At 38.6% G+C, this 12,303-nt stretch overlaps 1 protein-coding gene across 1 annotated transcript; it reads left to right on the top strand.

Annotated features, from left to right (window-relative positions):
* The first annotated feature begins 1,739 nt into the window (after positions 1–1,739).
* On the top strand, positions 1,740–11,935 carry LOC144657707 (peptidyl-prolyl cis-trans isomerase FKBP8-like). The gene is made up of 11 exons (XM_078518068.1): positions 1,740–2,439; positions 3,768–3,915; positions 4,540–4,627; positions 4,878–4,997; positions 5,621–5,695; positions 6,432–6,465; positions 8,041–8,097; positions 8,172–8,261; positions 8,948–9,025; positions 10,107–10,232; positions 10,827–11,935. The coding sequence occupies exons 1-11, from the start codon at positions 1,759–1,761 to the stop codon at positions 10,908–10,910; spliced, it is 1,581 nt and encodes a 526-aa protein (XP_078374194.1). The 5' UTR covers positions 1,740–1,758; the 3' UTR covers positions 10,911–11,935.
* Positions 11,936–12,303: the final 368 nt, after the last annotated feature.

Here is a 12,303-nt window from a genome sequence, read left to right as displayed (position 1 = left end):
AGATTCCAGTCTCCATTGCAGCTAGGTCGTCACGCAACGTTCTGCGTTGAAGACAAATGGGATCCTTGGACCGGGGGTACTCAGTTATTTTAAAAGGGGTTCGTTTGGGATCTAATGGTGAAAGATTTTAGTAAGGGCTTTTATCTAATTTTTCTTTGGATCAGTGTTATTTACATTCGTAATCTTTTCTACATGCAAATGACAATGAGACTTCTACACGTTCAAAGCCATGACTGCAGTCACCGAGTCAGGGCTGTTTTTTCAGTATGGGTGTTCGTACCTACTGAAAGATCAGTTTGCACCGCCGAAGTGACCGCAAACATATCAGCTAGGTCTCCTGAAATAACACATCCCGCATTTTGTCTTAGTTTTCCAGACCCCATTTATCAAAGATTCCATTCAACTAAATCTACTAGGCCACTAGGATATGTTTGGGCAACTACTGACCTACTAACAACCAACCTCGTCCCCAGGGCGCTTTTCCCCGCTCTGAAGGGAAAAGCGCCCTGTGGACGAGGTTGACTAACAACTGCAGCATTCTTAGATGCAGGCCTTCACATAAATTGACATTGGGCAGATCGTTCTTCAGTATGGTCAGTATGCATGAGAGCCAGCGAGGAGAACGTACCCTCGGCCGATCCTCTCGGCCATGATCATCATCCCAACTGCGTATCTCAGCCTTTTCATTGTGCTTACTGAGCACTCCGCACCAATAGCCCTGTGTATTAAAATGCAGCGTAGAAATGACCATGCGCTTCAATTCGGGCAAACTATCTGGTTGCACACAGTGCGACTAAAAGATTTTGAAAGGATTCATTTAAGCAATAACAATAATTTAAACCTCTCACAAAGCATGTTGGCCGCTCTTCCAAACAAAATTCTAAAAAAATATATCATGACCCCTGGCGCACAACTAATGGGCTCCTGACGGACAACACATCTTGAAAAAACTGGCAAGTTTTTTCAAGTTTATCGTTTTTCGTCAGTCGAAATCATCCTTGGTTATTTTCACATTTTTACTACTCCTCTGTTGTTTTTCCATATTACAAAATTATTTTGAGGTTTTCTTCAATTTTGATGTAATTAGAAAAATGACTTAAAATATCGTGACACTGCTCCTTTAAAAAACATTTACCCCTCATGGCTCAACCGCTGTTACGTTTGCCTTTTATGCGATATAGACACTAGGCAATTGTATAAAGAGTCGTATACCGTTAATTCAATACAGATCAATACAAATCCAAATTACTGCCAGATTTGCCTTTTGACTGTATATAAGCAACTTATAATTATATTTGAAAAATAGACAGCCTCACTCCTAGGCATATTTTTCAGCGATCCTCCCCTTCATTTCCTGAATTTTTAATGTCCCTTCTTTCTTGCTAACCCCGGTATAAATATTGGAACGAACGTCCCTTACGATACTTGGATTAAGAAAAGAAAAGATGGTCGTTCTTTTGCCCTCAGAAGTAATCTAATTTTGCGGTATTTCACCTTGGTATTTCATTGTTCAATCTCCCGTTCCTATGAATTAAACTTAAAAATAAATCAGTCTGATCCGAGAAATCTGATGGCTGACATTATTTCAGGTTATACAGTAAAACAGGTGGAAAAGATAAAAACAGGCATGTTTTATTCTTTCAAACTTTGAAGATTTATTATTTCAAACTATACTGTGTACGGCGCCAGATTTGGGTGTCCTGTGGCGTTATGCTTATGACGGCCGGAGCCTTGGAACTAGTTTGGTAAAAATTCAATATGGAGGATGCACGCAATATTGGTGAATCGCTTTCGCCAAAAGACTCCCAAATTAACGACATTATGTCTTCACCAGAAGAAAATAACGCAACAAAAGCTGTAGGAAGTGAAGATGGCTTTAAAGATAAAAAGACAAGTTTTACTGAGAATGAGAGTCGAGAAGAAAAGCCCGATGAACAGGAATCTTTGGAAAATGGGACGGACATTTTAGATCCAGTTTCAAATGAAGAAAAAACTGAAACAAGCGAAACGAGTAGTGAAATATTAAATGAATTGATAACAAAAGAACAGTCTACAACAGAAACACCGAATAGGAATTCCTTGGAATCAGGGGAACTCGAAAATTTGTCTACTAATAATATTGAAGAGGAGGAAAATGCTTCCAGTGCCAAGGAAGGACTAAACTCGCAAGAAACAAATCTCCTGGAGGTTTCGCATTCTCATTCTGAAATTAAAGGCAGTCCGAAGAGTTCATCGGCTGATCACGACCACGGAAGTCACAGATCTCCGGACAGGAAGAGTAAGGATGAATACAGAAAGATTAAGAGTGAAGTGACAGGCGAGGGAGAAACATCAGAGAGTGAAGGAGAAGAAAAAGATTCAGAGACCGGTACACGTGACTCTGATGAATCCAAGGATACTTGGATGGATATGTTAGGGAATGGACTACTCAAGAAAAGGGTAATCAACAGATTTAAAGTTTTGTACCAAGCACTTGTTACTGGAACCACCCCCACCCCCCACGGCCACCCCAATAGCTTTGGTCAGGAGCCCATTACCCTGAGCATGCAACTTCCAGCGTTTTCATAAGTAAAGTTATTTTTAGCCAAACCTTTTGCACCAAAATTACTGTTTCCGATGAAGTAAGTTACTTCTTTGCCAGGAAATACTGAAATCTTTGCTCAGAATGCTGTCAGAACACTCCAAAGAAGATTCCTCGCTTGTGTCCACCATGTTAACTTCCCATGTGGACAAGGTCCTATAGTTACATATCAACAGTCTCTTACAAAATCGCTTGTGATTGGCTATCCATAACCAATTAGCAGGAAAACCATATCTAAAAATAACTTTATTTGTAAAAATGTGGTTTCACAGGTGAAGTATGAAAGTTGCTCACTCTAGGTAATGGGCTCCTGCTCTCGTACCCTTTAGACACTGGATAAATGTATGTGTATAATTCGAAATTAGCTACGGTCAAACTGGAAGTTTTTTGTGCATCTGTGAAATGTTGTGGTACAGTGTTCCAATATTGATTGCAGTTTGCTTGGGCAGGTTAAATTTGCTCCAGCAAGTCGCCAAGTTCAATTTTGTTCTGTCAAGCTCTGGATTTCATTTTTCGTAAACATTTTATACACTGTCAAAATATCTAGGTACCCAGCAGTCAAGGGGGAGGGAAGTCTATTGGAAGTGGAATAAAAGAGGACAGGGAGCAGGATTCACATGGTGCATATGAAAGCTGGTCTAAAATGCAGATAGGACCTATGAAATGCAGATATGACCTATGAAATGCAGAGAGGGACTTCAGATCGGACCCCTCTATAATATTTGCTCTTTACCCTTGCTGGGAGTGGAAGGGATTAAGTGATATTGGAAATTGACTAACAATTATTGATGATTCGTGTTTTCTTTTGTGATAATTTGATTAACCATTGCTTTCCAATTTACCAATTGATTGATTTATGTCAATTGCCATGTCTTAGATTTTATTCACATGGGGAAGATGTAATTAATACAACAAGACATTCAAATCAAATATGAAATCATTTTATTACAATAACAGAATGGTAAATGAGTGTTACCGGGGTAACAACTGCAGTTGTAAATACCTTTCATTCTGCAGCATGATACTAAACGTTAACAACTTGCTAGCTGCCATTATTCAAATATGAGGCAAGATTTACATAAGCAAACAGAAACACTACACCAAAAACATGTTACAATCAATGAAAATTAATGTATAGTCTTGAGGATAAATTATTTACAGCTACTGTGAATTGTGCGATGTGTAGGTGTTACGAGAAGGAAAGGGTCGGGATACACGACCAGACAAAGGTCAGCGTGTTACCATACAGGCTGCTGGACGTACTGAAGATGGGACAGGTGTAGACTGGAACAGTAGCTTAGAATTTATACTTGGAGAAGGAGAAGTTATTCAAGGTATTACACCAGTTATCCTTCATTCATTTTTCCTTTGCCTTATAATTTTAGATTGTGTTGTTCCAGAAAATATCTATACCTCCCCCAGGGAAGGTTTCTTCAGTTTGAACCCCCTCCCCCCAAACATCCCTCCAGAAATTCCAATTAAGCTTCATCCTTTCCTTTAAAAATTTAGCTTTTGAGACCAACCCCCCCACCCCACCCCCTCAGAATTTCCAGTGACCTTCCTTGGGGTGGGCATGGATATTTTCTGGCCAGTTGTGTGAAGATACAAACTAATTGATACATTTCAGAGTCCAGTTATTGTTGGTTCCTGTTTATGGAAAATAGGATGGCATAATGTTGGAGGACTAAGCATTACAGGGAATGGGAAGAGCCCTGGGTAATATCACTAAATAGGCTAAGTGGCCCAAACTCTACGGCAGACGCTTATCTCAGTTAATACAATAACTGAGTGGGTTCTAGCATGCCACTGGTCCAGAAGTATGGTCAATGAGAGTATGTAGACCATTGGAAAAATGTGATCAGTTGGATGCTAAAGAAGGAATTGTCTTGAAGTATGTGTTACTTCCCCTGGGTGAGATGATGACAATGTCTTGATAGAGAGGTGTTTATTGTTTTCAGCCTTTGACTTAGCTATAGCTCTGATGGAACTGGATGAAGTGTGTGAACTTGTTACAGACCCCAGATATGCCTATGGACAAACAGGAAAGTATGTTGGTATTTGATTTAATTTGTTTCCAATATGTTTTGACGGTGATTTTAAAATAGTTCTTCAAATTAAAATGTTTTCATGCTGTTTAATCTGAGGGCAAATCTGTAATTGTTGATCAGTTGTAATAATTAATATACTTCTATAATATAATATATACGTATAATTATTATATACTTCTAAGTCGGGACATTAATGTACATTGACTAGAATGTAGAGTTCTTCTGTTGAGTTTTTACTATTGTTTCAGGCCAGAAGCAAACCCACCTATCCCCCCTGATGCTAAACTGACTTACGAAATACAACTTTTGGCAATTCGAGATGGTCCTAACATCAATACCATGAGTGATGAAGACAGAATGAACATCGGGTATGGTACTAACATTAATCCTAATGTGAGATTAATTCTACCTACAGTATTGAATAATGAATTGGCTGAGCAGCATCAACAAAAGTGAATTCTTAGCTCTGTTCACACTTGTTTAAAAGCACATAAAAAACCTCCCATGTTGTTAGATTTTGTTACCTGTAGATTTTAAAAAAGTGGAAGACATGGTGGGTTAAAGTTGTTGAAGTATTTTTAGAAGCTTACCATACCTGTATTGATGTTTTTGGTATTTTTTGTACCTAAAGGATTAATAAATAATGTATATTTAACAATTACCGAGGTGGAGGTGGTTAGTGGTGGATATTTACAAAGCTGCGTAGCGGTGAGATAAATATCCACCACTAGCCACTGACACTGTGGTGAATAGTTGTTTTTGTATATACTAAAACAGTGAGATAATATAGCCTAAAGGGATGATTTTTGACAGGTTTATTCCTGTCAAAGATAACAATTTTCTTGCGCATTGCTCAGAGGTGAATAGCAAAGGATATTCGGAGTTTGAATAGCCAATTAGCATGCACCAAAAACGCTATCCACTGTTTTAGTATATACTAAAAATAAATAGTGTAACATTATAACAGTAAATTGTGTATGCTTTGTTCCAGAGAGAAAAAGAGAGAAATGGGAAATAGTTTGTATACTGCAGGTGATTACGCTGGGGCTATTAACAGTTATCAAAGGTACAGTCAATAGGATTAAAATATCTATTTTTTTAATTTTGTATATCATATAATATTTAATTGTTGTACACAAGCTATGTGAAATTTGGATAACTAAGTATCTTCACAAGGTTATTGTAAACACATTAGTCATCCCAAAAAGAGAGTGTTGTACATTTATCAGGCTTGATGCAGACCAGACAGTTAAAGGGACATGGTCAGCGTTCTTACCGCGCTGACCTGGACACTAGTTTTCACGTTTTGAAAAAAGACCACTGTGGACTTTTTTTCAAAACGAGCCATCAGAAATCTGCTTCAATCTTCTCAGTGTTTCACTAAATGGGAAAATTTAGAAGAAGAAAAAACACTGAGAAGATTGAAGCAGATTTCTGAAGGATCTCTACGTGTATTTTGATTTCGGGTTAAGGTGGACTTTTTTCAAAACGTGAACGCTGACCATGTACCTTTAAGGAGTACCTGAAAGGCCTTGTATAAGCACTGGCAAACATCTAATTGGGATTGCAGATATTTTTGGCTTTTCAAAATTTAACACTGTCAGAATGCTTTTATCAGGCTGTGTCAACACATGAAGTGTTTGCATTGTCTAGTTTTTAGCATTCTCTCTGGTTAATTTACCATTATTTGGATTCTTCAGTGTATTTGAATCGGTTTTAATAGCTTGGTTTTTTATTATTTATATTTTTCAATTTCTTGATAGTTGTATTTGTAATGACAATTTTTCATTGTTATATTTTAGAGCCATTAAATATCTGGGATCATCCACTTCTAAGGTTTGTTTTAATTTTAATGCAGTGATGTCCTGGTAGAGTGGTAAATATAATGTATTAAAGTTCATAATGTGATTTGCACGATGAAGTCGTTGTGTCACCCACAAATGACCACTGCTCACCATTAGAGTTCTCAGTAGCTCAGTGGTTAGAACGTCCGACTAGTGTTCGGAAGGTTGTGGGTTCGGGTCCCATCTGTGAACTCAGAATTTTTTTCTGAGTCCATTCTCTCCACACATCAATCCATTATTATTTATGTATTAAAGTTCATCTTGGGTAATGACTAATTTACCATAACTGGGCTTGTCTCCTTGTACAGCAGTTTAAAACTTTATCCTCAGTTACATGTAGGTGAAGAGCTTACTTTGCCCATTTATATGTTGTGGTACAATCTGGTCCTTTGTTTTATAAAATACCGGTATGTTCATCATCATATATTACCACGCACAAGAACAAAGGTAAATACCAAATTGTACCAAGGGTAAAATTGAACCACAACATCATGCACAGACAGATTCCATTCAATAGCTGTTATTGCAGTTCCCAGCAGTTTGACATACAAGCAAGGCAACAGGGTCATTCTGCGTTGTCTTAACCAATCAGGGACGGCGGAGCCGGGGGGGCTGGGTGGGCTTTAGCCCCCCCACTTTTTCCGAAAAAATAAAGACTTACTAAGAGAAGGGTCTTTTAAGCCCCCCCCCCCCACTTCAAGTCACTAGTCAGCCCCCCCAGTTGGAAAAATGTTCCGCCGTCCCTGCCAATGTGTTGACCTTTTCGCCTTGTTTGCATACCTTCTCAAAATAATATATTATCACAGGCTCATCTGCAATAACAGCTTTTGCTTAACATCATAAATTAAAGTTGTATATATGAGTTATTGACCAAGAGTGAGGTCAAGATGGCTGTATATTGGGCAAGTTCTTTTTCTTCAGCTGATGCCTTTTTTAAAAAATGCCTGAGGCCAATGTCTAGTTTTCTTGACAAAACAAGCTTGGTCAGAAAAGGATTTTTTGTTTGGCAAAATTAAGAATGCCATTTTCTTGTGGGACACAGTGAGCAAGATTTTGCACAGTACAGGATTTTGTTCATCTTGCCAGTTTGTGCAACTGGCCTTGTTATAAGTTGATGTCCTAGCCTAAGGCTAAGGTTAAGTAACCAAGATCATTTGTGTACAGTTGTTAAATTGTTTTAGCATCTGTCAGTATTATTAATGACAAGTTAAAAGTAAAATAAATGAAGATGTTCTGCCTTTATTGTGGGGAGCAGGGATGGTGCTGTGGTTAAAGCACTTGCCCCTCACCAGTGTGGCCTGGGTTTGAATGCTGGACTCAGCGTCATGTGTGGGTTGAGTTTGTTGTTGGTTCCTGTCCTTGCTCCGAGGGTTTTTCTCCTGGTTCTCCAGTTTTCCTCGCTCCACAGAAACCAACACTTCTAAAGCCCAATTCCATCGGGAATACACAGCCCCACAAGCTTCTAGCTTTAAACCCAACTGTGTCTAAATAAAGATATTTTTTATTTATTTATTGTGAAATGCACCTTCGTATCTATTTACAAATACTTTATGTCATATCTTTATAGGAGATTCAAGAGTTAAGAGTGAAATGCTGGAACAACATGGCTGCTGCACAGCTGAAGGTAAAAATCATCAAATTCAAAAGTTCTGGATTGGTTAAAATTGCCCACACCATATTATTATTATTATTTTCCAGATAAAAGCTTTCACTGCAGCAGAGAAGTCATGTTCTCAAGTCTTACAAGTAGATCCCGATAACGTGAAGGCTTTGTTCAGGAAAGGCAAGGTAGGACAGATAATTCTACTGAATGCCATTCAACTTTGATACATTTAAGGGTCCTGCCAGCATATGCTTCATGTGTGAATGACATAAATTCCACCAAGTCACCCATCTCCCGTTGTTGAACAAAAAATACTTGTCTTGCTTGATGTACAAAGCATATCCAGCAAGAAAAGTAAATTTGGTTCAACAGCTGGAGATGTATAATGACTTGGTGCAAGTTCTGAGAGATATCACGTGTTCTGAAATGGGGCAATGGATAAACAAAGCTAGTTCTCTAACTTTTAGTTTAATTTTTTCTTATGAGTTTGGCCATAAAATAAAAGAGTTTAACTGGTCCTGCGGCAAGTTTTGGCTGCAGGACTGTTCAATGTAACCTAATTAACTGTTAACTAATTAACGTCATTGCAAACTTGAGAATCTTGGGGAGTTGACTGAGTGCACAGTGTTCAAGAAAACATGTGACAAATTTAGAGATACTCTTCCGTGCTTTGCTTGATTGGTAATAAGAGTTGAAGGCTCTTAGAGCGCTTCTACAAAAATTATCTAAAAACTGAACGTCTTCCTGCGAATGTGCAAGCACAATGCAGTGAGGTGAATTTGATAGATTGCACAGTTTATATTACCTTACATCTTCTCCCCAAAATGGTGCCTAAGACCTTTGACATATAGCTGGTGTTTAATCCAAACAGGTCTTAGCAGCCAGTGGGGATACAGATCAAGCTCTAGGGCTCATCAAGAAGGCTGATCAGTTGGACCCCAGCAATCAAGTAAGTAATGATAACACTTCCAGGACGTAATCTGAGGCGTTTAATACCGCCTGCTTCCGAGAACCCTGCAATACCACCACTTGGTGCTCCCACTTACGTAGTTTAGCTCGAATATCCTTTGATCAGGTTGTGAGTAACTCTCCCGCTGCATGTAACTCGTGGTCCACATTTACCTTAAGCTATAAAACTAGTCTCCTCGGGAGCAATTATTTGAAAAGTTACTTGCGTTCCTCAAACCCTGAGAGGTAATAATCATTTGGATCAATTATGTCCAATTTGTCAAAACCTCGTTAACCCAAGTTTTATCGTTCAAACTTAAAAAATGAAGCATCAAAACTGAAACGGGCGGAAACGTTGATTGGCTTAATACTGACTTGAACGGTATCAGGTCGTTTCACCCGATGAACTATTCGTCGAAGACGTTTCGCCCGATTTCTGAGTCGACTTGAACTAGCCTGTTCAAGGCGTTCAGTTAGTTGGTTAGCAGCTTGTGGACGGTGAGTGAAAAGAAAAAAAAAAACTCCTACTGTTTTTACTCTCCTACTAACCGAGCTCCTAGAATGGGCTAAACCTGGAGTGAAGTAACATTTCTGCATAGATATATACAGAAAGCTACCAACCTTAAAAGCTATTGACGGGGAGGCTCCGCCCGGAAGGGGTACCTTTTTCAGGCTTTAGGTATATAAAAGGGTAGGGATTTCACAAGTTTAGGTATACAAAAGCGTATGGAAATCTGTCATTTAGATTTTCAAAAGGGACTTTAATTAAAATCTTTCGAACAAATGCAATTTATGGCTGTATTATTTTAATATATGAATTGCTACATGAAAATGACAAGAAAACGTCGTGTTCTAAGTTTATGCCATGTGTTTCAGGTATATGAGAGGGGTACCTTTTTTCAGTAAAAGGTATACGAAAAGGGTACAATTTCTGTCAAAATGGTATATAAAAAGGGTAAGGGGTTAGAGTTCGGGGCGGAGCCTCCACATATAAAACTTTTTTGAGTACCCCCCCCCCCTCCTGGGGGGCGCCTTAGGGTCTTTAAATCTGGATACACGCTAACAGGTGCTTTCTTTCACAGACAATTCGAAAAGAACTCAATCGTTTAAGACAATTACTGGCCTCGGAAAAACGCAGCGAAAGAAGTATGTATAGACGAATGGTAGGAGATCTGGCTGGCAAGGGAAGCAAGAAAAAGAACAGAGCGGTACGTAACGCAATCTTCAATCACTTATTTTCGCGCATTAAAAAGCCGAAATTTCTTATTGGTGTGTTGATGGTTTATTTCTTTTGAAACGTCTTTTAAGACCAGAATAGTCGTTTTTATTTTATGCACACACAGCAAAAACGTTGGGAGGGAGTAGATAAAAGAGTAACCTCATTTTATTTATTCATGGCATTCGTATATCTTTTAAGACATTTAAGACATTCAAGTGTAGTGTATAATTTCACGGGTCTTGCAGAATTTCGGCGAGCCTGTGGGGCGGTCAAAATTCAAAATGACAAATAAAAACGTTCAGCGATACTAAACAAAAATTTCTAATGAGAGATTCGTTATCCCTCATTTCTGTCATCCCGATATCCTGACTTACCACCGATTTTGATATCATGACTGCGGAACCGGTTAAACCGGTCTTGTGACCAATATCGTGAGATATTTGTACTCGTTTCAAGGGTTTTTTGTACTCCACTAAGCAGAATTGGATGATAATATGTGTTTACATTGTACTTCGTAGCAAGGGCTCTGTTGACGTTGCAAATAGGACTTCCTCTTTTGATGGCTGCATGTTTTGCGTTTCAGTTTCTTGGATGGCCGCTTGTGTTTGGAGCCACAGTAGTCGCTCTTGGAGGAATTCTGATCACTATTTACCTCAGCAGACATTGAACCGTAGCTTCACCATAGCCAAGTGCATACGTACCGCTTATTAAATGATTATTTCAGTCTCCTGTGCAACTGTTTTGTGTCACGCAATGTTCGAGTAGTAACTGTGTTAGAAATGTAAGTGCAGTCGAACCTGTTTAAAGGAGCTATGTCACGATATTAAATATAGTAGTTTAAACGGAAGAACGGAGTAATGAAAACCTGAAAATAACCAAGGATGGTTTTGTCTGACGAAGGAGACGGATTCTGAGCAATAAACTTAAAAAAGTTGAGTTGTCCGTGACGTAGCTCCTTTAATGCGGACACAAAAGGGACAGGGACGAGTGGCCGTATTACAGTAGTAGAGTTTTTATGAATTTTTGTCGCTGTTGGCCAGGTGAACTGTCCATAATAAGGAGGTGTCCGTATTATATAGGTGTCCATAAGGAGAGGTTCGACTGTATATGGTGCGATTATCGGGGCGCGCGCAAAGAAAATGCGTAAGCGCGACATAAAAAGCTTGTCAATGTGCGCGCGAGGAAATGCGTGTTCATTTTTTTTTTACCTCTGTAACTCGCGCCTTGTAGTTACTCTGACCCGGAAAACAGCTGCGCTGTTTTATAGGTTGCTATTTTAATTTAATAGTTGCGTATTATTTTGTTTGTTTTCCGTTACTAATAAAATGACCTGGACATATTGAAGAAGGTGAATTACAAGTGAGTGTCACCTTGCATTTGTGAAAAAAAAAATTAAAATATTAAACCTTATTGTTTGGAATTCGGGTTAGATCTGCTATAAAAGTTTATATAATGATGGTAGCCTCTTCCTGGCTACACAATTAGCAGAGCTTTTCGATTTCTGTTTGCTGAATACTTTTATGATTTGATTTTACTTTCTGGAAAAATAAAAAAAAAACTATTCTGAAAATAATATTATAACACAGTCAAACGATATGACAAAGAATAAACGAGATTACAATTGTTGATTTGTCACACTGAAATGTATTCGAATAACAGTAAACTGAAATAAAGCAGTCCCTAATTTATCAAGGTGTGTCACGGACTTATTTACACTACACTGAATTATTGGTGCACAGGGGCAGATCGGTCTTCTACTTGGGTCCAATTGCGAATGCAGTGTTGTTAAAGGAACTATGCCACGGATTTAAGCAGATTTTTGAACAGCCAAAATCTTTATTTGTGTCGCAGGAAACCTAAAAATAATAGTCCATTGCTATTAAAAATTTCTATATTAGAGCACTGAAACTGCTTTAAAGTGCTGTAAAGTAACCCAGCATTTCCTTCTGAGTGTTAGAAGAAAAGAAATCGAGGACTACACGAAGCATTCGAACGCACGACCTCCAGATTAGATCACCGTTGCTCACCGTTGTTTTACAGCACTTAAAAATTTTCCCAGC

The sequence above is a fragment of the Oculina patagonica genome, chromosome 1, assembly GCF_052425735.1.
Source record: "Oculina patagonica isolate OP01 chromosome 1, crgOcupat, whole genome shotgun sequence".
In the NCBI taxonomy this organism is placed as follows: domain Eukaryota; kingdom Metazoa; phylum Cnidaria; class Anthozoa; order Scleractinia; family Oculinidae; genus Oculina; species Oculina patagonica.
The sequence above is the reverse complement of the archived record's forward strand: the minus strand, read 5'-3'. Positions and strand labels throughout refer to the sequence as shown.